The sequence below is a fragment of the Planococcus citri genome, chromosome 1, assembly GCF_950023065.1.
Source record: "Planococcus citri chromosome 1, ihPlaCitr1.1, whole genome shotgun sequence".
NCBI lineage: Eukaryota > Metazoa > Arthropoda > Insecta > Hemiptera > Pseudococcidae > Planococcus > Planococcus citri.
Window position 1 is genome coordinate 41,078,434 of NC_088677.1, and position 27,773 is coordinate 41,106,206.

Below are 27,773 nucleotides of genomic sequence, written 5' to 3' on the forward strand. Positions count from 1 at the left end.
CCTTGTAATTTGAGTAAATGTTACTTGTACTTTTACCACATAACAAGTCACAATTACCATTTGTCTATGTTTAATTGTTTATTTTTTAATGTAAATAAATAACATGTAATAATTTAAATTTGCTGTTTTTTCTTGCGTAATTTTCTTGAATTTGTCATTTTCGAAAAGACGAACCGTAGGTTCTCAAAAGATTCAGGTAAGAGTAAGACAGCTTCATGATACTGGTGAAGGTGGTCAACGACGCTGGATAAATGAGTAAACCGAATAAACGTAGCGGTTTTTGAGCTTCGCATAAAAATATGTAGTGTAGTTTTCTGCGTGATGCTGGTTGCCTATACCAATCTAAATTGTATATTTGGTTGGTTAAATCTTCATTCTACGAGAAAAAAAAACGAATTTTTGGGTTGGTATTTGTATGAGATTCAAGTCTTTGTTGAATAAGTAGGTACTCGCAGAATACATATTTAGCTATGTAAGGTAAATTCTAACTAGAAAATCAAAAGAGCACCAAAAATGCATCTTGATGCAAAATTTTAGAAGATTATCTGAAATCAGGCTTTTCAAAGATTCTTTGGCATATTTCCTCGGAAAAATCAATGTTCGGCCAAACTATTTTCATTTTTTGACGAACTAGCCTAGGGTTTTGGAAATCGAAGACTAATAAGACTAAATTGTCAAAAATTGAAGGTTGCAGAACTGTGACTTAACTTGAGTGTGATGCCCCAATTTCACTTAACAAACCGCTGCAGCAACCGCTTTTCGAAAAACTAATCTCTTTGAAAAATTTGAAAAAATTCATATTCAGTTTAATTTTTATGAAAAAAAAAATCAAAATTTGATACTTCTGGTTCATAATGCTGAATTTCATTTCGGGCCCTTTTATGCCAATTTTTCTAAAAATAGGAAATTTATAAAAAAAAAAATCGGCAGGAGGCTACAAAAAGACACAAAGCTACCAATCGCCGATTTTTAAATTTTTTTGCACTGACATTGAAAATTTTGCCAATAATAAGAAAACGTTTGGATCATTTAAATTACGTTATAATTCATAAAACACACTCAACAAAAGATGTCATCGTGACAAATTTATTTTTGAATACATTGATGTTATGTTGTAGTTAATTTGAGAGGCATTTCAAAATATAATTTCAGGCGCAAATTTTGAATAATTTGCGTCAGTTAGTTCAGATGTATTTTTTTTACTGACCAGATTTTGAATTTTCGAAAATAATGAAATTTGCTTCTGAAATTTTTCATGGTAGGGTACTTCTCTTTCAATTTTCTACTGTCCTGACCTAACAATTTTTTCCCAATTCGGATAGGGAACTTTTTTGTAAGTAAATTCAAAAAGTAGGTAAATACATGAATTAGTAGGTACCTAGGTAGATAATAATTTACAACCATCTTTAACTAACCATTCTGAAAACTCTTTCTCCACAAACGCAATGTATGTAAGCTTGCCCCGTGTACATAAGCAACACTGATAAATACTTGACGCTTACACCAAAATTTTTGATATTCTGTTCAAATATAACAATGAATACATTCATGTTGAAAAACCAAAAACTAAAGATTTACAATCACAATAAGATGTGTTTAGTGTTTTAAAACTTACCAACAATGCACCATATGACATCATAGCCAAAGTCAGCACACTATGAGCTAAGATGATCGAATAGGTTAATCCGAACCAGTTGTGAAATTTTTTATACGCCCTGTGAATAAATTTTATGATTAAATGCTGGTACGAATAGCTACGTCTCTACCTAGTGCTATTAAAAGAGATTGTTTTGAACTGCTGAAAAAAAAAAAAATTGAGAGAGCTGCTACAGAGGACACAGAAGTAACAAGGATATTATAGTTGATTAAAATTGAAGACGATACAGAAAAATTTCAATTTTCGGGGCAAAAAATTCCAGTTTTAGAGCTGAGCGAAGATCCAACTTTAACCGCAGCTAATTTAGGTTTTAAAAAAGATAAGTAAGTAATTAAAAAAATAATAATAAAAAAATTAAAATAATTAAAAAATTGGGTTTTAAAATAAATTTTGCTTTTTGTTTGTTTGTTGTTTTATTATTTTTTTCTTCGTAAAATTTCCTATTTACCGAGGTAATTTATAATTATTACTTATTAAATATTATAGGTAGGTAGAGGTACTCAGATAACCCATTACAAATTACTTACTGAACAATTTGTTGATAATGTTGCACGCATTCGACCAATTTTTGTTCATACTTCTCGTTAATTTCATCGGTAAACGGCATTATATCGGAATCTTCTGTTTGTGCGTGATGCTGAATGGTAATCCTGGGGAACACTTGTAGCAACTTGGAGTTTCTTTTCTGAATCTGGATTTTAATTCGTTTGGTTATGGATTGTAGAGCATAAGTCAAACGTTCAAACTGGTATCTGAATTCCATTTGGAAATTCAAAGTCAACCATACATTACCGACGATGGTCATGACTACCGGAATGGTCACAATGAACAGCATCGAATGAGCCATGTAAAAAGAAGCGATCGTATCGCCTTTAAATGGTACCCACGTGAAAATCAGCATTTTCGAACCGCTTTTCAGTAAATTTTTATTAAATGCCAAGTAAATAGGATGTGATAGAACAGCTGACGAATAAATACCGATAAAATAGACGGCCGCCGCGTAAATGGTGATTTTTTCCGAAATACTAGACGAGCTGGAGACAAACTTGAAATTTTTTTCATCCGTGTAAGTGTAGAAATTATTTTCAGTTATGTCGATCAGATCCATGAGATCGTGACGCTTCGCGTAAGTCATCAGTAATACAATCAAGCACATGGCAGCCGATAGGATGGTCTTGACGGTGGAAATTCGCACCATAAATCCGTGCAAAATGGTCAAGTTGTACGAGGTGAATAAAACTATGTAACTGAGGGCGAAAATTGAGAAAATCGTCCAAGCGTACGCTCGAATATCAAAATGGGACACCTCGTATGGGAATATACCAGCCAGAAGCATACTGTTGATCAAGGTTTTGGATCGTTTTTTTCTAAAATGTAGTTTACTAGTCAAGCTCATTCTTTTATCTTTGCTCTGCGTGTGACAAAGATTAATACTTCCGTTATAATCTAATCGAAATAGGTGCTCGCTACGAAATCATACAACGCTATAGAAATTAAAATAGGTAGGTACCTAGATAGGTAGGTAGAGATGCTAGACACCTAGCTAGAATAATCGAATGAATTTTTCATCTAGTCGCACCGCGCATGTACCTATTATAATTTTGTTTAATGCATTGTTCGAACGATGCGCATCACGAGTGCAAGTGCATCGTCATAAATAGCAATTCGGTCGAGATGAAAGCAGACGAAATAATGAAACAATTAAAACGTTCGACAACGCAATAAACTACGAGTCTACGAACAGAATATAGTCACTTGGGTCGCAGCGTTCAAACAAAAAGTTTACGCCAACTAATGGAAATCCTTAGCGGGTAATAATTCAACGGAAAACTAAAACGAAAGGCGTAAGGCGAAAACTACCTACCAGCTCAATGGAGTTGACGCAAAAAAGAAACCATTTTTATATGATATTCGCTATAATTAATCTAAAAATATGTAAACATCGTCGAAAATTTTTCTTATTTTTTTCATTTATTTATTTTACCATTTTTTTTCTTTCTCTCTCTTTGTAAAACGCAACTTGAATCCGTTTGTGGTCTCGACGTTACTTTTTCGTTTTAATAATATACCTCGGGATGAGGAAAACTGCTACATTTTTAGAGTTATTTTTCATTTTTGTCAACGGGTGTTCGGAAAATTACTTTTCTACTGCGAAGTAGACGATTAGATGTACCGCGACAGGTTTAAAAGTGGATTGTTTAATTGCGTTAAAATTGCACACAGTTAAATTTTTCTTTTGAAATTGAAATTGAAAAAAAATTGTCGCTCAAAAAACCCCGCCACCTTTTTAATCGACTTTGAAATCATCGATAACGTAAATTGCATAGAACTAAATGTCGCCAACAGTCAAATTGAATTTCTACTTTGAAATCAAATAGTCAAATTTTGTCAGTTTTAAGGCCTGTCACATACTTCGAAATTGAGCACGTGAGATGTAACATGTAGACACGTATCTACCTATCTATAGTCTGTCCAACTTTTCAAGTGTTGCTAATGTGATTTTTAGTACCTACTACCCAACTAGATACATATTATATGTATATGTAATATGTATTTTATCTTTGATCAGTCGTCATTTTTTTCCGTTTAAAACATTGGTTCCAAATTTCGGATAATTTCCTCGTCGTCGTTTAGCTTAGCTCACGATAGATACTCGTAAGTCTTACAACAAGATTAATAATCTGATTTAGCCAGAAGATTTTGCAAATAACGAGCAATAAAATTTTTAAAAAAAAATACAAAATCATATTTCGAAAAGGAAAACACATAACCATCGAATCGATCTTGATGGCTGAAAATTGGAAGGAATTTTTTATTCACACTTTCAGCGTATAATCCTTGTTTTAAAAACTAATCAGCTGCAAATGCAAAAAAAAAAAACAAATCATCGGCATAAGCTTCAAGAAATAGGTATCTGCTTTTCCTCGTACCTAAATATTATATAACCAGCTCTTAAAACTTCCGCATTTGAGATTCGTATTCGTACCACTAATCAAAAAGATGCTATAGGATAGGTAATCCTTTTACGATACAACGGTAGAAAGTGAAAAAATTTATTATACATTCTGAGGCAACATTTCTGATGGAAAATTAGGCTTTTTGAAAGGCAAGCATTAACAAATATTTAAACTACGATGAGATGACCCAACAATCCCACCTACTGTAAATCCTGCGAAGACATGCGAAATTGATTAATGGCTCGGGGCTATACGTGTTTCGACGTAGGTAAAGGTATTACAAAATCTATGCAATTTCATAATCATTTTTCTTCGATGTAGGTATTGGGTAAATAGGCACCTCTCGAAAAAAAAAGTCAATACTTGGCGGCAATTATAACCAGCTGCAAATTCCCACTCGAGCTTAAAATCGCTACCTATTAAAATGGTGAATTCGAGGCAGAAAAAATTCAATATTTATTCAACGTCATTTGCTAAATAAACACGGTGGTAAAATAATATCGGAACCAGTCGATAAAAAAATTTATATATTCTAACTTTGTCATTACAAATTTACAGATATGTTAAATAAAAATAAATATAAAATACGCCAAAATAAAAGGGGAAAAAACGAAGAAAATAAAAAATAAAAAGAAAACAATATAGTTAAAATTATATAAAAACACACAATTCGATCCCTTATTTTGTTTGCAGTAAATATCGAGCTTATCAGCATTCACATCCACCGATGCATCATCGTATTCACAATTTTTTAAAACATTTTTTCGTAAATAAATAATCTTTCAATAAATTCGTCAACATCTTATACATAATTAAACACACTCGTAAAAAAAACAAACAATCTCAACAATACGTCACAAAAGGTAGGTAAGGTACCATTCGATCTAGAAAAGAAACACCGAAGTTACCGATCAACGGATGGCGAAAAAAAAAGAGAAAAATTAATAATCAACACGAGAAATAAAATTATAAAAACGCCACCGAGATGGGGAAAAACAGAATTAAGTACTTTAAATTACACAACAACGTTTAGAAAATGTCGCAAACTTAGAAAACAAATAGTATAATGGTATTTTTAATCTCGCGTTTATATAAAATGACATATATACGTTATGGTACATAGAATAGAAAAAAATATATATTATAAAAATATAATGTAAAAATAGAAATAAATTTGTAAGTAAATACGAACAACAAAAAAGAAAAGAAAAAAGAGAAAAAAACACGTCACAATAAATGAGCACGCGATAATATTTTTTCAAATTAGCCATCTAACGCAGTAAAAAAATCTGTTCGTTATTGGATTTTATTTTATCCAAACAAAATGTAATTGTTCGAGGATACCGCAAGGGTACTCTTTTTTTTTTTTGTAGAGAAAGAGCAAACTTTTATACACGTAGATTGTAAACACGACAACAGGTAAATGAAATTCAGCCTCGTATCAGGTTGATAAAATTATCCGAGGAATAGGGATGTAAAATACGGTTAAAATTAAAACTTTTGTACCGATAAACAAAGAAACCTTTCACATTTTTAATCCACGCTGCCACGTTGGTTGTTAAATGGGTAAAATTTACGGGATCTTAAACCGAACCTCGTATACTCGTGTTTTTATAGTATACAACATCAAATTATCGATCCATATTATTACATTAAATAGAAGGAAGCAGTACGCTTTAGTATACTTTTATATTATATAATATAAGTACTCCAATGTTTCGTTCATCATCATCTTCTCAAAAGGATAATTAGGGTAACCTGGTTTGTAATCGAACTAAATGAAAAAGCTGTAAGGTATACGTACATAAGACTTTACACGCTACGTTGAATTAAAACACCTTAAAAATATACCTATTTAAAATACTCGTATTATACGATCAGGTTTAGACACGTACAAAAGAGAAAAATGCTTCCAAATAAAAATATTGCTCAATTATCTAAAGGGCTTAAAGAATATTACCGGTAAAATGCAAATGTAAATACATATACGAACAAGATTGTCAAAAAAAAAAAAAAAAAAAGTAAAATGAATGTAATTTCATCGAAATTTTCATCGTCTGTTGCCGTTCCATCGATTATTTGGCTGAATTATGGAAATATGCTACCTGTGTGTGTGCGTGTGCTACAAACACGTACGGAATATGTCGAGTTGTGTTACCAGTCAAATTACGATACCATATTGCAATACAAAGATGCACGAGTGTAGCCTACATGTACTCGTCTTTCTACATGTTTTGTGTTTAGGAGAGGCAAACTAAATGAGAAATTAAATTGATAACATTCAACTGAAAATGTGAATTGATTTCTTTTTTGCTCGATGCATTTTTTGCACTTATCACGAAAAGTTGAGCTTTCACTGTGAAAGTTCAATTTGGAGCTTTTCAAATTCAATTATTGATTTTGAATCTTCCAATAATGAATAAATGTTCATTGATTATAAAAATAGAATAAATAAATAAAAATAACTGAGAAAGACAGATTAGTTAGGATTTTTTACTAGGTAGGTAATAATATGATCAACGTTCACTTGTATGGTTCACAAGCAGTAAATTTAACCCCATTTTTATGCTTACAGCACAGTGATACTCGTACCAAAAATGTCAGAACATTTTGTATTCGATTCCGTAGTTTTTTTTAAATATTTATGGATGGTTCGACTCTCTCCTGCCCCAATTTCTAGCACATCGAACGAATTTGTAATGCAATATCGTACCGTGTATCAGTCAGTAATACACAAATTTTAGCACACAACACACAGTCTACTCTCAGCTTCAAATACATACCTCAAGCTTGAATGCAGTCTAATTTTTTGCCGAATTACGCCAAATATTCTGGGAAAAAATACTGAATGGATGAGATCTTTTGGACTAAAATGATTCGTCAAGTCGTCCCCCCCCCCCCCCCCCAAAAAAAATATAATAATTGATTGTAGGTAATACGTATAAAAATTGGTTTAAGATTTTCATCATTTTGACATAAAATTAAAGCCCACTAGATTGTATGATATAAGTAAGTATTTCTCAAAGTAAAATTAAAATTTATATCTTTTCTACGAAGGTAATTAATAAAATGTAGTAAGGATGTTGTTAAAAAATTGGCAAATCGAATTTTTTTTCATAATGTCTTGTGTTTAGAAGTATCGCCCAAACGAGCACGCCAAAATTTACAGCTTCAACCTTTACGCCGATTCCCCGAAGGGATTCAACGTTTACGAACAAAAAAAGTACTGTGCATAAAATATTTTACATCAAATTCCCTAAAATTTGATATCATACATACATATAACGTTGATCAAAAAATGCTGACTTAACAAAAAAAAAGCATGGAAAGTCGAAGGGTGGTCCAACGAAGAGTTTTTCCCCTACCAATACGGTGAAATCACAAACTCGAATTTGTTCGAAAATCGAAAATGATTTAAAATGAGACCCACGCACTCCACATTTCACTTCACTATTCATAACCACTCGATTTTATTGGCCTTTGAATTAGCATCAAGTAGGTGTGGTATCAAATTGTAGAAGGGAATTCGATGAAGAATATTTCAGACGGGATTTAGCATAGGACTTCTTTGGTTTTTTTTTTTTTTGTGTGTGTGAAAGGTCTGAACAAATTGATGGAAAAAACCCGAATGCAGCAATTTTTTCTTTTTTTAAACTAATATTATACTAGTCTAAATTTAGTGTGTAGGTACTTCTTAAATAGGGGATTAATTCCATTTCCAGCACTTCGAATACTTATATTATTCAGCTGTAATGAGAAAAATAAGGCTGTATCTCTGATCTCGATTGGTAATCCGCGAGGAGAAATGATGACGTAGACGCCGTTGCGAATATAATTAGTCGAATTTTTGCGGTAATGTATTCGGAGACGGGTACCTACCAACTGACGGCTCAGACAACGAGTTAGATTAATTTTCGCATAGAACGGTTTAATTACTTGGTTGTGATATACGAGTAGCGTTTACTGTGCATGAATTAAGAGCAGAACTGATACCGGAATATTTTCGATAGTTCGCACCTCTTTCTCCACCAGCAGTATTATAATTAACGCGTCAACTACACGCTCAAGAGTCAAGATCAAATGAAAAACACCGACATGGTATGGTACATAGATATTTGCAACGGCCCTGGCCGAACAGAGCAGACAAAACGACCCATCAACCGTCGCGTTTCCATCGCTGATTAATTGTTCGATAATGTGGGACATTTTCAAATTTCGATACTCGCCGCGGGTATCCTTCTAATTCTATCGTACGAAGTTCGTAGTCGGATTTCGATATACGTAGGTTCTTGAAAATTGGCTGTAAAAATTCGTTACGTTGCTAGCGAGTTGAAAATCAAACTCGAACTGATGAACTGATGCAAGGATAAGAATCAAGTACGAGTCAAAGGAAAATCACAAAGGAGGAAAAGTGGTAAATGAAAGCTGTCAACTGTAAACTTAGGATCTCTCAATCAAAATGAAGAATTTCTCTTCTCATTCCGCTAATTTGTTTTTGTTTTGTTCCGTGCCATTTATGAATCGTCACTATGAGATAAGTATTTTTCTGTTCTTTTCACGTTTGCAACCTGGGAGTTGGAGTTTTTGTTGGTTATACTTACTATAGGATGGACCATCTTTGACCTCTTTCTTTTTGGAAAATTGGAGAGAGATCCGATGAAAAGTTGTGGGAAAACCTTAAAAGACTGCAAAAAAAATTTTATATCCCCGACTTGAATCATACTTACTTAACTTTTTTACCCGTGTTTCAAATTTCAAAAGGAGGAGTATCGATAAGGCCATTTTTTGGCACCAGACAGTTATCGACTGAACCACTCTTAAATTGTTGTAATAAATGCCCCAAATACGAATCCGTGATTAGTTGACTCAAAATGACCATTTTTTGGGCTCCAGGGGTTCCCAAAGTTGCGAATAAAAAAAATAATTTTTGGAACTACTGAGTATTATTTTCAAAAACTTTTTTAGCGTAAAATATCTGCTTGAACCCGTTAAACATGATACAGGGCAATTTTTCCATTTTCGACCCTCGGGGGCAGAAATTGGGAGGTTTTAATTTTTGGAAAATTTTGAAACCACCATTTTGAACCCCCCTAAAAAGCTTTTTACAGTTCATTAGTATTTGAAAGACCTCCATCCTACAAAATTTTCAGCTCAATAAAAATTTTCGCTGGTACTCAAAAATTCAATTTTCCAATTTTTTGTAATTTCGATATTTTGGGAACCCCTGTAAAACTAGAAACTTGCGATTTGCGCCAAACGTAACGTTTTGAGGTATATATTCAATTAACCAGATGAAAAAGTTTAATTAAGCTCCCTGTATATTCGTAATTCTGAACCCTTTTTTTAGAGCCCCCCCTTTTTGGGCACCCCTGAAAAAGGCGATTATGCATATTTTTTCAAATAAATTGAAGAATTTACATTTGGAACACACTAGCAAGAGCTCGATAATTTTTCATTCGATTTTACCTGTAACTTTCAAAATTGAGCGTTTGTGGGCCAAATTCTGAGATTTTACTCTTCGAAAAAACGTTAAAATCACGTTTTCACGGTTTCAACGAAGTAAAATCTCAGAATTTGGCCCACAAAAGCGCAACTTTGGGAACCCCTGGAACCCAAAAAATGGTCATTTTGAGTCAACTAACCACGGATTCGTATTTGGGGCATTTATTACAACAATTTAAGAGTGGTTCAGTCGATAACTGTCTGGGGCCAAAAAATGGCCTTATCGATACTCCTCCTTTAGATTGATAATGTAAAAAAATTTCTGTTGATAACTGATCGTATTAGCTTATACGAGAGCCTAGGCAAGTAATCCACTTAGAAGTGAGAACACAGTTTTTGAAAGTTTTTCACATTTTTAGGCCATCTTACCTACACAACTTTTGAACAGTTGCAAAATCGTATTATTTTTGCAACTGCAGCGCTGAAAAAAATTCAAAAAATGGTTTTCTTACTTCTATGAGCCCAAATACCCAATTCGGTATAAGGGTACGCGTTGATTTGTACGCGATACCACCACGAGCGGTTATACGACTCGATGATGATGATGTGAACATAATGTTATAATCAATTATCTCATTACCCCCCCCCCATCAAAAAACCATTCTTTTTGATTTGCAATGACAATTTTAAAATTTGAAACCCCTGTAAAAAATGATGGCTCAAGTCAGGAATCCAAATTTTTTCCTGCAAGCTTTTGAAGTCTCTCTACAACATTCTACCGAATACCCCTCCAAGTTTCCAAAAAAAAAAAAAAAAATGACAGCCCACCCTCTTAGTTAAACAACTGTAAATACAGTCGAGTCATATTTTTTAAAAATGAAAGATACTTTTTATTTCAAATTTCGTTCTGAGCAGAATTCATCTTTTGAAATGTAATGTAGACACAAATGAGAGAAGTACATATTATCTACTCGCATGAAGCAAACAATCGATGAATTTCTTGAAAGATATCCTCGAACACAGACGCACTAAACGAATCTACCTTTCAAACAACTTGTAATAAGAGGCCAAATATAATATATATAGATAATTGGTATTTCTCGTAACGAAATTCTTTATGCTATACCACTTGCCATTTCTGTCTATTTATTCAGATGTATGGGAAAGCGAAGAGAAAATTTGAATTTTTTGAACTGAAAATAAATTGTCGAGGAAAAAGTTCGATAAGAATTTTTTTTATTGTCGGTTTTAGTCGACGGGTAATCTTACGTTATATCTCAAATAACGAATGTATTATGTATGTATGATGAGGCCTGATTTTACATTTAGTCGGTTGCTAACTGTCATCTAATTTGTAAAAATGTTGATTATTTTCTGTTCGTTTGCTTCATGAAACAACTTACTTCTCGCGTTGGTAACGTTTTCAAGTTTGTAATCGAAAGGTTTATTTTGAAAAAACGAAAAGTATTTTTCAGGGTAGTTTGTTTTTCTTTTTTGGTTGGTTGAGAAATTTGAAAAACCGACGTATTTGCTTTAGGTATGTAGGTAGAAAAGGTGGTATTTGGATAAAAATATTTCGATTTTGGCGTATTTTTGCTTTCTCGAGTCAGCAAAAATGTTCCAATTTGTATAGCGTAGGTATTTAGGATACCTACAATTTGTGTTTTCAATTTTAATGAAACTTTTTAAGCGTAGGATATAGACGCGCGAGTGGGCTGAAAATTTTTGAACCGTGAACGGAAATACGTCATGTTTGATGATGACTACACTGAAGTGCTTTATTTCGATTAAGGAGCCACGCGATTCTTGTAGGGGGAAAAGAACGATTTTCTGCGATTACCTAAATCACGTGGTTCTGAAGAATGACCGTTTTTATGAACTAATTTCACATGTGAAAGCTTCGTTAGGTTTTTTTTTTTACGAATCGTGTTTTAATTTTTATCGAATTTCTGTCACGAATATGATTTATACTGAGCAAATTACTTGAAATAGTCGGCGTCAATATTTACATTCATCATATTTGTAGCTGTATCTTATTCGCTTTTTTATAAAATACGATAGGTAGGTAGGTAGGTAGAAATACGAGGTGCGAAGAAGAAAAATTGATACTATTATCCTCTTGCGAGCGATGTTATGAAACGTTTAAGCGCAAATTAATGCGTTTTAAATTACTTTTTTCATCGTTCGAATGGCTTTACGATTATTATTTGTGATAGTCGGATCTGTACTGAAACGTTTAGCTTTAAAAGTATACTCGTACTAAGTAGATACATAATTATACTACGGCTACCTATTTTTTTAATTTTTCCATTTCAGTCGATGATATTTATTCGATGGTAACGAGCGATGTTCTAAATTTGAATCGTTTCATAGGTGGGTCTAGGTACAATACCGATTTGTTAAATGAACCAATAACGCAACCGGCAACTCGCTCGTTTTCTTGAATAATAAAATCTTTTTAAAAATTTTCGCGTAATTTTGTTTTTCTAAAAAATTACACTACGAACGATTATAATTATTGCTATTTTTTCCTCATCGACATCACGTAAAAGGTATGAAAATAACCATTCGGATTTAAATTATCATAACGAAAGTGTAATGGTAAAATTTAAAACGGATAGGGTCTACCAGTGACATTTTTTTGCACGTTTTTAAAATCTGAAAACTAAAAAAAAAAGAGAAGCAAAGCAGTCGAAGTATTGACCCGAATATAACAGCTGCCTTTCGATAACACTAATGAAAACTTTGTGTCAGATTAAATTAGATTTTTTAAAATACAAATCGCCTTTTTTACGAATGAAAAATTTTTACATCAATATTTTCCCTAATGCGTCGAATAACAAGTTACTCTCGCCATATGTCGCTTCAAAATGGAGCGGTTTCGGTAAATTTAAATTCTGTTCGCAGTTTGATGGTAATACGTTTTGATACAGTTATTTTGCTAGAAAATAACCGAATTATCGCGTAAAAGACCATAAAATTGACGTTTTTTTTTTTCGACGTAGGTACACTTTACCGAGTGATTGAATAGGTCTATTTTGATCGGAAAACGATTTCAATTTTTGAGCTAAAAACAGCAGGTTTATGATAGTCCTTCATTTGGCAATTTGCGTTATTTTTATTCTCTCTCCTTTAGCTTCAAAAAGATAAACCTTTCATAGAGATTCTTCATAACATATGTATAACAATGATAAGTTGAAAAGACAATGTAAAAATTGAGCACTTTTACTGTTTTTCGTTGCAATTATTCTGTGAATTGTTCTCCAATCTGACGTGATGAACACAGACATCCATCTCAAAAAATTCTATGTACCAGGTACCTGCATGGAGAAGTGTTTTATGTTGCTCAAACTCCACTTTTATACTTATCATGACTGTCAAAGTAATAAGAATGGAAAATAATGGGAAAAGAATCGAAAACAAAACTTTTTTAATAAATAATACCCCTCTTACCCCTGCTGCTTAGAGAGCTTAGGCAAACGTGCTTACCCTGGCTCAGTAAACGTTGTATGTTTACACCGAGGAGGGTTTTACTTCCACCCCGAAACATCTTGTATGGTATAATTGAATAAAACCTTGAACACAACACATCAGTATGGAATTGGCTATCGAGACAATCAATTTAGAACATGAAATATAATCAACCAACTTACAAGACAGGTAAATTAAAAGTATTACGAAACAAATCATGATAAAATCTACTCGGAATTATTTTTAAAAAAATATGGAAAGTCGGCAGCGAAAATTTTAGAAAATGTAAACATTAATAAGACCCAAAATATAAGTGAAAAACTCTTCAGAAAATTTCCGGAATAATATAAAGAAAAGAATCTAGAAAAATATTCAATAAAACTGATCTTTAGTTAAAATATTCGAGGAGAACTAAGAAATAGGTAAGCAATTTCTAATAAATCATTCGAAGTGCTTCAGTGTCACGCTTACGATTAAACTTTCATTACATTGATTGACAGAGGTAGAAAAGATGAAATTAACCGACGATAATATTCATAACGCTTTCGAAAATATAATTCTCTTCGACGAGCCCTTTTATAAACCCTTACGCCCCAGCATATAATCCTTTTGTGAACGATTAAATTGAACGCAACTTTTTGGGGACGAAGATTACCTTACACCTTTCAAGAACCAAGAGAACAAATTGAATATCACGTTGTTAGTCAGCTTCTAAGGTTTCGTTTCGATCGCCTTCGACGGCTTCGACGACACAGCGTCGAAAAATCCAAGATTAAAAAACAAAGACGACCGACAATAGGACCGTTACCATGATTACAAAGCATCGGGATATTTCTCCTCAGCCATTCTGATTTCTGATTCTGCGTACACATTTTCTCGATTACGTAAAACCAACCAGCAGCCGGTGTAATTCAAATTCGCAAACGACCCCTTTGCAATAAGTCAACATACGCGAACAGAGAAATATTATCAACTTGGAGACGAGACGAATACAGCTATCCCTTCAGAATCGTACTTGATACGCGCGACTTACGGGTACTGTTAACCATGAGCGTAACACAAATCACGTACATATTTTGCTCGAATACTCGATGCGAAAACACGCTACGTTAAAAATAATAAATTACCCGATGAATGATCAGAACCATATAGACCAGAGAGGGAAAAAATCCAGCATTTTCGCGTCCAGCAAAGACCAAAAAAGCTTACGAGAATATTCGTGTAAACAATACACAATATACACCATCTCGACTATTTCATCTTCGTCGTATTTCTTGGGCAAATATTGACCTAGGTAATCGCCCGAGCACTGTTTCATTCTCATCATAAGAGAAACACCAAATGTTCGATCAATTTACAAAAACCTTGGACGAATTCGATTCCTTTTCTTTTCGTCCCATTCCAATTTACTGACACGATTTTACGAAACATTTTGCGCTGAAAAAGCTGAAATATTACACCTTTTAACGAGACGATCGAGTCAACGTATCTGTACTGCTCTTGTTGTTTTTCATACACAGTTATACGACGTAAAGGTACTCGCACATCATCATTTTCCAACATGTTACTATACTAAACCTTTGTTGTATAGTATCTCGAATTGATTTTTTTTTTTCGATAATAAAACCCCGCTACATAAAATTACAAATATTACCAAAGTAACGTAATTTCTATCAGCAGACCGGTTCCGTATTTACTTAAAATACCTTTTACTAGATTTAAAAAAAAAAAAAAAAAAAAATGAAGAAAAAATTCAACACGCGTCAAGTTTCAATTCGCGCGTTTAAAAAATAGGTACATAAAATTACTAAAGGGAACAGGAGAAAGGAAAAACAAAGTACGAGGAAATGAAATTCGATGAAATGCGCGCGAAAACGAAAAAAAAAATGAAGTATAAAATTATAATATAAAAGAAATGAAAATTTCAAAATTCGATGTCGTTTGAACCTGTTCTTTTAAACTTTATACGATAAACTCGAAATACTCATTTTCACGATATACAATAAAATAAAATGGCAGTAATGGTTCAAATAGTTACACAACGATAAAATAACGATTAATTCGCTCTACGACGACGAAAATAAACACATAGCAAATATCACCGATTATCAGCAATGTAAAACTTAAATAATGTCCACGAATTACTCGTACATAAATTAGGCCCCAAAGGTGATAAAAATAAAAACGAAGTGAATTTTTAAGAATATAAGTAGAACTCGCGAGAAACACCAGCAGCGTAGCGTATTACCGTGAATTTCAAAACCAACCAACGAATTATTCAGCCAGTTAAAACGTAGTAGGTACGATATAGGAAAAAAAGTATAGAAGCATAGTAAATAAAAAAATTACCTATTATGTACAAAAGAAAGAAAAAAAACCTTAGAGTAACTTTTCGTTCACTGAGCTGTTGCTAAATGAGCTACTGAAAGAACAATTGTTGCTAAATTCAGCAGATATCAGTAATTGTCAATTTTGTAATTCGACTGAAACGAATTTCTTCAATCTTTCTAAATATTGACTGTACAGTTCCACGTCGTTGTGACCAGCACCCTGTAACAAAATTTAAACGTTTGTCGTTAATACGGGACAGGTAATTACCTATAAAAAAGAGATTGCTAGGGAAAAAAATTAAGTTTCAATAGAAAAAGGAGCACAGGCGTCGTCGGTCATTACATAAAATAAATATAAGCTCGCTTTTGTGAATTGAAATACAGATCCTTTTTGCTTTTGTGATAGTAAATTTTTCAATGATGAAGGAAGGGCTCATTTAACAAAATTCAATTTTCATTCGCCGTGTCCTTGTATTTTATACGAACTCGTAATATTTTACATTTCGAGGAAAATTTGGTAAATACCTACCTAGTACTACCTACTATCACCAAATAATTGAAACTCTCTCGCAGTAAAATTACGAACGAGATCAAATTTTATAAATCAAAAGAATTTGCACAAGTAGAAAGTTTTCTGTTCAAATTTTAAATGTACACTTGAAAATGATTTTTAAAAATACAGATACATACGATGGATTTCTTTTGGAAGCCAAAAAAGCATAAGTTGCCTAATTGAATATATTTTAAACAATGAAAAACGTTTACTTTTAAAGTAAACAAGTAAACCTTCAACCTTACAATCGGTTAATTTCATTTCATTCAAAGCGTACCTACCTATATAAAAGATGATCTTACATTCTTGAGAAACATTTTTATAAATTCCATTGTTATAATATATTTTTTGAGCATTTGAGAATCTAGAACACCACAACGATGAAGTTTTTTTTTTTTTTTTTTTCAAAGAAGAATCCGTACACCCGTGTTCAATGAGGACTAAACGATACGTATTACTAAATTTCATCTTTTGGAAATATTGAAAATTTTATTGTGGAGTATGCTTAAAAATAACATTTCCAGATTTGCATTTTTGCGTTTCGGACAGTGAGAAAAAAGGTCATTGTTTGAATAAAAAGGACATACCAAATGAAAGCAGTACATCAGCAGAATAGAATTAGTAAGATTGTTGAATATTTTTGTAAGAAAACCTGAAGTTCTTTCAGCAAGAAAAAAAATCGTCAAATGTACACGAATATATTTTGAGTGCTCTAAATAAAATTTATATTTTGGTATTTTTAATTGCTGTTTTCAATGATTCCAAAAAAATTCAGCAAATTAACTGTACTTCCGGTCAAGAATTCTATGGGGAAAAAATCCAATGTATGTATTTGGTGAAGTTCGAAACGTTTCACACTTACGATGTTTTTTTTTTTCAAGAACAAGCGCTAAAGTAGCTTTTGAAATACGTACCTATTTCCAAAAAAACAACCGGAAACTCTTATCTTCAGAATACACAATTTTAAACTGCGTTTGTTATTTTTTTTTTATTCGTCGTCAACCAAGAAAGGTTAGCAATTATTTGTTTAGGATACAGATTATTTCAGTATCTACGATCAAATTAAAGTTAAATTGGTTTCCAAGAAATTTCCTTCAAGTAGGCATACTTGTTTTCCGAATATGTATTCCACTACATACCTCTCATAAGGTAAGTACAGATGATTATGTGGACTGCGGATCAAGTAGAAAATGCAAAAAAATAGATTTATAAAGGGAGGGGAATCAACTACCGCGGTATACTGCATACAACCCGCATCAAGCAAAATAATTCCGGCTATTTCATAATTCTGAGATATTTATGGTCAGTTAGCCATACACAATTTTAATTTTACACTTATTTTAGTGGACGAAACATGCGACATACTTCAACTAAACCGCATGTTCACCATCAAAAAAAATGCAGAAAATGTTATCAAGATTGTAAAGGTGAGTCAGCAACAAAATAATACCTAACTTGTAATACACCTAGACCTACCTGCCAACCTCATAAAATATCATTTTCAATTTACAAATTAAAATTCAAAGTGCAAGAAAATAAAAACATTGGCATAAGCATAGCTACTTGTGTGTTCGTGGTTTCGTGGCGCACTAAATTGAGCAATGTTGAATTATAGACAACTTATCTAATTAAAAAATAGTCCTGGTCAGTTTGGGAAAAAAAATTGGTACATTGCTTTTTTCCATAGCATGTTATGGATGTATCCGGATTTTTCTGAGAGTAACAGAAACAATTCAAGTTGATAAAAAAATCACTTTGAACGCGGTGTACCAACTCATCAGGACTTTTCAGTGGTTTTTTTGCCTCGCTTATTCTTCATTTTCATAATTGACAAGAGCTATTTTTGTAATAAATCGTAATTTATAGAATGGAGATTTTTTTTTTGAAAAAGCATTTGCTCTATATGAATAAATTTTGCGCACTTCGCACAGATGATTGTTTCAATTTCAACAATAAGAATTTTGAAAGGATTATTTCGTAAATGTAAAAAATTTGAAACGATAATTATGAATGAAAAAAAATCGGTGGGAATAAATTAAAATAACATTCACGATGTAAATCCTATTGTTTCCTGAATTTTAATTCTGATAACGATAGAAAAAAAATGCTACAAAGCGTAAATACAAATCCTTTCCGGAGCAATGAAATAGCAATTTTTTTCAAAGCTTAAGCCCAATACAACAAACAGATTAGAAGAATAATCACACATATCTTTCGCAGATGAACAAATTGAGCACAATGAATAAAACCGATAGCTGTCGTTTCTCACAAACCTTCGTCGCTAACGAATGATAAACAATTCCAGGAAATTTAATGGTAATACGACAAATCATTCATTAAGAACTTTTCATTAACGCGGTAAAATACACGTTTTTTACATTAAATTTCAATTTCAAAATAAACTGATGACGAGAAACGCATTAGATTTCACTCAAACGATGATGTCGATTTTGATACTCACCTAGATTTTATTTTAGTTTTTGAAAAGCCACACGAGCACACGACGAATAAAGAATTTTCACGTAATTATGAGTTTCTACCGACATATCAAGCTTGATTGCTCATCAAGTTCGATATCCGATGATTAAATATTGATCGAGATCATTCATCACGAAGATGCGAATGAGAAAGAAAGTAGGGTCATTCCATGCCAAATCGGCGGATTTTTGCACGAGGGGTCTTCGATTTTTTTCAAAATCAGATCATTTGTAGAGGTCATCAAACGATGACGAATGACGCAAACCGGACATTTTTTCGATTTTTTTTGACGGAGCTGTGGATTTTTTTTTCTCGAAAATGAAAAAAAAGGCCCCTCCAATTTTTTGATATGTTATTCTACATAAAAAGGACTAAAACTGAGAATTTTTTCAGAATTTTTACTGGTGGACATCGTGGTTATATTTAAATTATAAGTTTTAAAATCAATTTTTTTAGGTTTTTGAAAGTGGCAACACTGATTTTGACATCACTCGTCGATTACCCTCTCAAAGTACTACAATTTGAAAAAAAGTTCAAAATTCTATACCACGTACAACCGGAGTCATTTGCAACTGAAATTTTCCATTTTCGGCCATTTTGGAGAACTTTGAAGCGCCACAGCTCCGTCAAAAAAAATCGAAAAAATGTCCGGTTTGCGTCATTCGTCATCGTTTGATGACCTCTACAAATGATCTGATTTTGAAAAAAATCGAAGACCCCTCGTGCAAAAATCCGCCGATTTGGCATGGAATGACCCAGTAATGCAATATTTTTTACCAATTTCATCAAAGAACGTCAAAATCAAATCAGACTGGAATTACCTACTTTGCCATGATAGCATAATACTTCGAGTAATATTTAGGATAGATAATTAAATGAAATTACTTCTATAAACAACGGCTCTACAGGTCGGGGACATCGTTCGTAAATAGCAACTCCGTGAGATACGTCAATGACTTCGTCTTCAGTTCCATGTATAACAAGAACGGGCGATGTTATCTTGGGTACTTTTTCAATACTGAAAATGAATAACAGAATATTTTAAACGCATATCTCAGTAACGGAATTTCATTTTATTAATAGAAATGCGAAGAAAATTTTCAAAATGAGAGTAGTTGAATCATTCGGGCATGAAAGTAGGTATAGGTAGGAGGGTAGGTAGTAGGATAGGAGCAGTATACTAAGGGGGAACAGGATAACGTTGAATGTTGCTTAAGTGAAATGCAAAGTAGGTAATCAATTAAGTAGTAATAATAATAAATTAAATCGATACATACAATAATACATATGTGTTGATACTAATGTTAAGGTCAATCAATAACAATTAGACAGAGGAATATTGTTTGAATAACGAATTGTTAAGGTTTCATCGACGAAAAATATTACATCGAGGGTAAGCTACAATAGCTAATAATTAATTCGTACGGCTTCGAATTTATAAAACCAAGTGTTTTGGAAATAATTCGTTGTTTAACACATACGAAGTAAACGATAAAGCACGTAAAAAAAAGTTAATAATAATTCATTCAGTGTTGAATGGCTAGTCTTATCCAGAAATAATGTACGCTTTGTGCAGTTATCGGTAACAAGGCAATATTCAGCTTGTCATTATTTTATCAATCAAGTTTGGTATTTCAAATTTAGAGATAGAACAAGAACTAATAGTAAGACATAAACAAGGAGGAATACAAAATGTCGATTTTATCAATTTAGAAAATATACAAAATAAAGAGAATTATTCGGAAAATGGAACATTCTGCGCGTATTTTAGAATATTCAAAACATAATCATTTTTACTAGGTTGGCAAATTCAATCATTTCCTTCATTCAGCAATAAAAGAAACATTGAAATTAATCACCTGACGTGATTATAATCGATATTTGAAATTTGTCGAAAATTTAAAATACAATTACGTAATCAACGATGGCGAAATTTCTACCTATGTAATGGACTATTTATACACATTGGTATTGAAGGAGCTGACTGTTATATGTAATATTGACAAGCTAAGAAAACGCGTACATATTACCGTTTGGCAATTACGCGAGGGAATATTTTGTAAACAGGTCATTACAACAGGAGGAAACCCATAAAACGAATAAAAATCAACGATACGTACCTAGGAAACGAGTCGAAAAACCAAGTTCTTTTAGTCTTTGGAAAAGCTACACGCATACCAGATGTCAATGGCGAGTGCAGAATAACAGCACCGACTTCGAAACGCGAAGCTAGATCAATAGTTGGAACAGTTCCTATGCTTTGACCGTAGAGAATAATATTTTCCGGGCTAATTCCATATCGTGTACGAAGAGACTGCCAAGCAGCATCAATATCAGCGTACAAATTTTTCTCCGAGGGTCTACCATTGCTAACACCATATCCCGAATAATCATAACTGAATATGTTACAATTGATTCTAGTACCAAGCCCCAGATAGAAACTACTCATTTGGCCCAAATCGACGGCGTTTCCATGAGAGAATAATACGGTGAAACGTGCATTTGCGCTGCATTTGACGAATATACAACCAATACGGTTACCTCTCGAAGTTCTTGAATAGAATCCTTCTATGTTTTCTTTCTCTCTTTCGGTGTATTGCCACTCAGCTTTCTCGTTGAAATCTATTTGGAACTTGGACGATGTTTCGTCCGCTTGAAAATGAACAAATTTATACGTAGGATCTGGTGGAAGAAATGCCAATTTCGAAGCGATTCTTGCGGGACATGGAGGGCAGCAGAATAAACAAATAACTTCGCTAAGAGTTAATCCGTTCATGGTAAGTGTGAGCTGCTAATTTTCTTCTCATAAAAGCTTATCCAGATTAGTAATATTTATCACACCACTGACTGAAAATTCATCGACATTTGGATAATAACGCCGCTTCGAAACGCGATTACGAACTAAACCTTCGCAGTGCCGAAAGCTAGCGAATGAATTGCTAACTTCGAATATACGCTCTAATCGATCAATTAAAAAATCACTTACGAAATACCATTAATAATAAATACGAAATAACACGAAAATACATTACAGACATTCGATAAAATAAAATAAAATACCAGTCAACAAAGCAATCGCGTTTAGAGTAAGAAAAACAAATAATCAACGCTGTTAACAGTTGAGTTCAATCACAAATCATTCCTCTTCCTCAGCTTTTTTTATCGAAGGATCAAAAAACTCTGAGAATGATGAGAATGTTTTGCCTAGCTAGAAATTTTCTTAGTATTCGATATTGACGCGTGAAGCGTTGAAAGCGCCAGCTATCGTTTGGTTTTTACCAGTATTTCCTTTCTTTCTTCAGATTGCTTTAATTAATAATTTTTAAAATTTTATTTAAATTATTTTCAGAATTCAGATTCGGTATTGGTGCTTCAGAGGCTTCAGACTTCAGTGACAGTTACTTCACTACTCCAGTCAACTCGAGCCTCAGAATGATATGATTTCAGAAATTCAGAATAGAATCCGCTAACGCCCTTACTAGAGTTACTACTACTACTTCCTCCTAGTTTCTGTTTCTGAATCTATCTTCTCACTTCTGCAATCTCATTTCGAATCTTGCTGATTGTGGATTTCTGGATTCCGGGATTTTGAATCTTGACTTGACCAATTTCACCGTTCACGGCGTTCACTCATATTCCTCAATTTGCCATCTTACAATTTACAATGGTAATAAATCAATGCCCAATTTTGATTTCCGAATTCATTTTCAACATTTCAAGTTGAAATTAAATTGAGAGTTGAGACCATAATAGAAATAGAAATCTTAATATTTTGTCTCCTTTCTTGGTTCTCATTTTCTTAGTTAGGTATATCTATAGATTGGGAATGGGAACACAATCTTCCACAATCCACAAATTTATCAACTTTTTTAAATACCTGAGACAGGTCATTCAGTGACAGATGATGTTGAGTAATAAGTTAAAACTTGAAAGTACATCTTGATTTGCGTACGTACAGGTGTCAATGCTAATGCTAAGTCTTGAGTCATGACATGACTTTTGGTTTTTGAAAAGACTCAACTCATAGCCTAATAATTTAAAACTTCTATGACAAAAAATATCCCGCTGTTCCGAAAATAAGTGATATGAACATGAAGAATGGTATAATGTTTTTCAAAAGCGCGAATGAGTTCAGCGAATAGATTTTGAACTCCTCGCAATCCAGCCAAAAAAGATCAACTCACACGTCAAATCACTTAAGTACCCACTACCCAGTCATGCTCAGGGTTGTACAAAAACGTGTTTTTTTTGTTTAAAACGTTTTTTTTTTGTTTTAAAACAGGTTTTTTTTCTTGTTTAAAACTAGGTATGCGTTTAAAACGCGCTTTAAACACGTTTAAAATGTGTTTTAAACACAAATTCATTTGTTTTGGGTTCACCAGACATCAATTTTTAAGATGTGACGTCATAAAATAGCTATAAAGCTCAAGAAATATTGAAAAATTGGAATTAAAACACAAAATTTGTCTCTAAAAATACAGTTTATTCAATTTCACTTCTTTTCAACAGGAAACTAAAAAAAACGTGTTTTTTTTTAGGAAATTGGAGTTGAAAAAAAAACACGTTTAAAACAAAAAAAACATAGGTTTTAAACGGCTTTTTTTGTTTAAAACATCGTTCTGGTTTTTTTCATGTGTTTTAAACGTGTTTTAAACATGTTTAAAACATTTTTGTTTTAAACATGTACAACCATGGTCATGCTCATCTGCGTTGGTGATTTTCTGGAGGAAAAAAAATTAATAATTTTGAATTTTACAAGAATTTCCTTCATAAATGCCTACCAACTAAAAATCCAATGAGTGATATCTTCAGCTTCTGCTGCAGAGTGCTTGCCGCTCGACGATTTTTTGATATGTATACCTACCATTATTTTTATTAAAATAATTGCCTACCTACCTGACAGATTTTTCATTTATATTTTTTGTTATGTTTGTTTGTTTTTTGGTCGACAATGTCGACATGGTTCTTGCTTTTTAAAAGTACATGAAAAATGAAAATGAACCAGAATTTCACACCCAGTTTAGAATTGAATTAAATAAATAAATTATGCACATAATATAGACACAATTAACAACATACGTATTACGTACCTACCTAATTATCGCGTGTAAGTCTAATAATGTAAATAGAAAAATACCTGACGTACAAGTTTCATTGTTTTTACAAAATTTAATTAATCTTGAATAATTCAAAAATTCAAAATAGGTATACCCCCTATTTGCGGTGAACTTTGAAATTTCTAAATAGTTACACTTATTTATTACATTAGGTAAGTACTTATTCATTTATTTGGCCTAATTAGTGAATGCATTGTTTACAATTTGGAATTACAGATTTTTAGAATTTTCTTAAAGATTCTAAAAGAAGTTGTACTTTTATGTCGCCACTGATTTTCTTCAACGCTTTGAGTGTATGTATGATTTGGGAAAATTCTCTGCAACAAAAATTTATTTACACTTATGTAGTTATTTTAAAATGTATCGGTACAGAAAAAAAATCAAAATTATGTCATTTATTTTTATGATGAAACAACGATGATACATTTTTTTCTTACCTTAAACAAGTATATAACAGTAGGTAAGTATAATTTCCATCTTTGTGTAAACTTACATCACATTAAATACCGTAGGTATTAAAAGAAACAAGACTTATCTCAAAATCAAAATCAAAATTGAAGTTTTATATCTTTTCAAGTCAACAACTTGTTTGTATGGTACTTCGCATATAGGCAAGCTGAATGAATAATAATATTTTTTGAATGACTAAAAATTTTTAATTCCTGGAATCCTGGATTCACAACCTATAATTTATTTATGCTCTGTAATTTAAACGATCTTCGATAAGCCAAAATGGGAAAAAATTTCCCTAAGTCAAAATTGAAAAATTGAAAAACTACCTATAGAAAAAATGTGTGTTTGAGTTAATATACAAATGTACCTAGGTATGTACATACATTCATTGTTTCAATGCAGGTAATGAAACCTTTCTCGTGTTTCGTTGATACAATCACTCAAACGCCCATTTTTCTCATAATTATATTCAACTTCCCAATTTCCAAGCAGGGAATTTTCTTTCCTTTTTGATAAAATCAAAATCCCTTATTCATGGACACCTGCGGTAGATAGCTTTTTTGAAATGTTTGATCGTTGCCAAACCTAATGTACCTATTTATAATTTTCCATGGGCCACAAAATTATCCGCAAAGTAGGTAGCATTATAACGAAAGTAGTCGCATTTCATCTTTAAACATAAAAATATTAAACTTGATGCAATACCTACTTCAAATTACCCATATTCGCTAAAGATTCTACTTACATAATACGTTCGTACTCAATTCGTACCAATCTTGCAAACCGGTGATAACTAATGAATTCAATTTTTTCCTCGAGTTTTTCAAGCTTTTGACTGCAATACAAGCTTACTCCTTAGATATACAGCGATACCGATACCCCTTTGTATTAAGGTCAATATTAATTTATTAAAATAGCCTCCACAATAAAATTACTGCGCCGTTGGTGAGTTAATAGGGTTTCGCCCTCATTTTTCACCTAAAACAAATAAAACACAGTACAATACATGAATACCTACACTAGAAAATCTAGGTACCTACAAAAATCGTAAAATTTCGATTTTATTGGCTTATTTTTGTTGTCATATCGTTTCTCGATGTAAAAAGGAAAATCCCACGTATCAAAACTGCCTAGATACCTAAGTATATTTTTATTGTGTGGGATCCATTATCCATTTGAAATGGTGGGTGGATTTGCTAATCGAGCAGAACAATGAAGAGAGTAGGTATCATTAATCTGAATTCTGATGAACAAAAACTTTCCTAAAATTAGAATTATTGTTTTCGCATGCTTATATATGTACTTACCTGCAATTGATTGTGAAGTAAAAAACGAAAAAAATTGCTAACATTATTAATTACAAATTGATTGCAGAAGTATCTGCAGTTCTGCATGTTCCATACCATACTGATTCTTATTCCTGTGGGATACCTATAGGTACTGTACTTCGGTTTCGAATGAAAACTTACGTAGGTAGTTACAATATCCAAGCTGAAGTAACAATTTCGTTGAGATATGAACACATCAGTTTTTATTTTAATAAAATCCATTTTCTAACAATTTAAAAAAGTCACTCTATTGTGCTCTTTTAATTTTAGAATCAAACTGAAAGCCGAAAGCCCGAAAGATTTCAAACAAAATTTGTTCAATTCGTTCATCAAACTTGAAATAATGATCGATTTACCTATAATACGTATAATGTTGTTGTCCCTGAAGGTTTTTTTTTTCAATTTAATTTCAATGTTTCTGCTTTTTCAAATTTGAAAAATGGGGAAAAAATTATTCTGCGTCGTTTGCTCAATTTTTACCGACTTTTCTTAAGAAAAGTGGAGTACTGTATTTGTTGCGATGGTGGAAGTTGGGTCGGGGAGTGACTTTTCTTTACGTTTTGAGGGTCTGGGATCACGATACGACCATTCCCGAAAATTCAGGTTTCCTTATATAAGGTTTATATATATATTTGCTCGCGAGTAGACATGTGCGCCGCCGATTTCACGCCGGCGCGCCGCCGCCGATAATTTGAATTTTGACGCGCCGATGTCTTATCGGCGTGAAACGGCGCGGAAAATGGTCTTAAAAACGATCTTAGAGCCCTTGAAACCCCAAATTTTGGTACCAATGTCGAATTTTTAAAAAAAAATTTCAAGTCTCCCCAATTAAAGTCCCTTTATGTTTTTAGATTTTGGGTCAAATAATGATCAACGATAAAAGTGGGGCCCTCAAAACCTCTGTTACCAAAACTATTGGTTTGCTAGGCTAAGTATTTCATCTGAATCATCGTACGCCATGTTCACGCCGCCGCGCCGCCATTAATTTAGAACCGGCGTGAATTTCGGCGCACGCCGTTAAAACGCCGCCGCGCCGATAAAAATTGACCTTACGCCGCCGCCGTGCAATTTCCTAACGGCGCACATGTCTACTCGCGAGCAGACATGTCAACTATGCTTGGCATATATGCTGAAAAGTGAACAAAATTTTAAAATTGGCATAATTTCTGTTCTAAATCACTTATCAAAATTTTATTTGCAGATTCAATTTATTATTGGAAAAATCTACGTGTTGGAAAAAGTAATCGGATTTTTAGGCTAAATTTTGAAGAAAAATTTTGAAAATGGAGTTGAAGTAATTTGAATTTTAAGGAAGTTAAGACACCACAAGAAAGCTTGAACAGCATAAAAATTTTTGATGTTTTTAATTTTTCATTGGGCCAATAAAATACTGAAAAATTTCAGGTCAAATTTGTTGTCGTGTACACTCAGGTTTGAAGTATTTAGATACATCTCCACCAGCGCATCACATTCTACTCACTACAAATCGACTGTAGACCCTGCGTTCGTCCTCGCGCCTTGATTTCTAATCCATGCGCACTCTGGTGGAAGTTTCTGAAAACTCATAGTTGACTTGTATAGTAAAATTAACCCATGACTTGTCAACTATAGTTGAGAAGTTGGTCAGTCCACTTGTATAGTAAAATTAACCCATTCATTAGTTGACAAGTCTGGATACTAATACCTATATATATGGACCTAAGTATCCTCGACGTCACCATACATAAACAGTACCTTTTGGTCACCAGGCTTTTAAATGCCTCCGGAGGTGTATTTACTTCATATTTGTAACCAGCACAGTTGTTATAGTGCTTATACTCTTTTCCCCACTTGATTTACATGCTTTAAGCTTATACAAAAAAAATGTACGAGAATGGTACCAATTTGCCTCCGATTATAAACTGATCTCTTCCGTGACCTTGTGTATTTAAAAAGATATTGACTATACCAAATTGTCACCTGCTGCCTTGCCTAATAGATTGCAACT

General features: G+C 32.9%; 2 protein-coding genes and 1 long non-coding RNA gene across 3 annotated transcripts; 1 reads left to right on the forward strand and 2 right to left on the reverse strand.

The window, feature by feature from the left end:
• Window positions 1-154: 154 nt before the first annotated feature.
• On the reverse strand, window positions 155-10,670 carry LOC135834749 (uncharacterized). Its single transcript, XM_065348720.1, has 5 exons — window positions 10,569-10,670; window positions 2,185-3,068; window positions 1,616-1,715; window positions 1,416-1,520; window positions 155-376 (listed from the first exon to the last, which is right to left on the reverse strand). The coding sequence occupies exons 1-5, from the start codon at window positions 10,668-10,670 to the stop codon at window positions 155-157; spliced, it is 1,413 nt and encodes a 470-aa protein (XP_065204792.1).
• Window positions 5,125-22,048, reverse strand: LOC135831943 (alpha/beta hydrolase domain-containing protein 17B). The gene is made up of 3 exons (XM_065344824.1): window positions 21,009-22,048; window positions 19,774-19,906; window positions 5,125-16,077 (listed from the first exon to the last, which is right to left on the reverse strand). The coding sequence occupies exons 1-3, from the start codon at window positions 21,662-21,664 to the stop codon at window positions 15,994-15,996; spliced, it is 873 nt and encodes a 290-aa protein (XP_065200896.1). The 5' UTR covers window positions 21,665-22,048; the 3' UTR covers window positions 5,125-15,993.
• Window positions 17,422-18,768, forward strand: LOC135831944 (uncharacterized). Its single transcript, XR_010556256.1, has 3 exons — window positions 17,422-17,559; window positions 17,755-17,837; window positions 18,631-18,768. It is a non-coding gene; the product is annotated as an uncharacterized LOC135831944 (long non-coding RNA).
• Window positions 22,049-27,773: the final 5,725 nt, after the last annotated feature.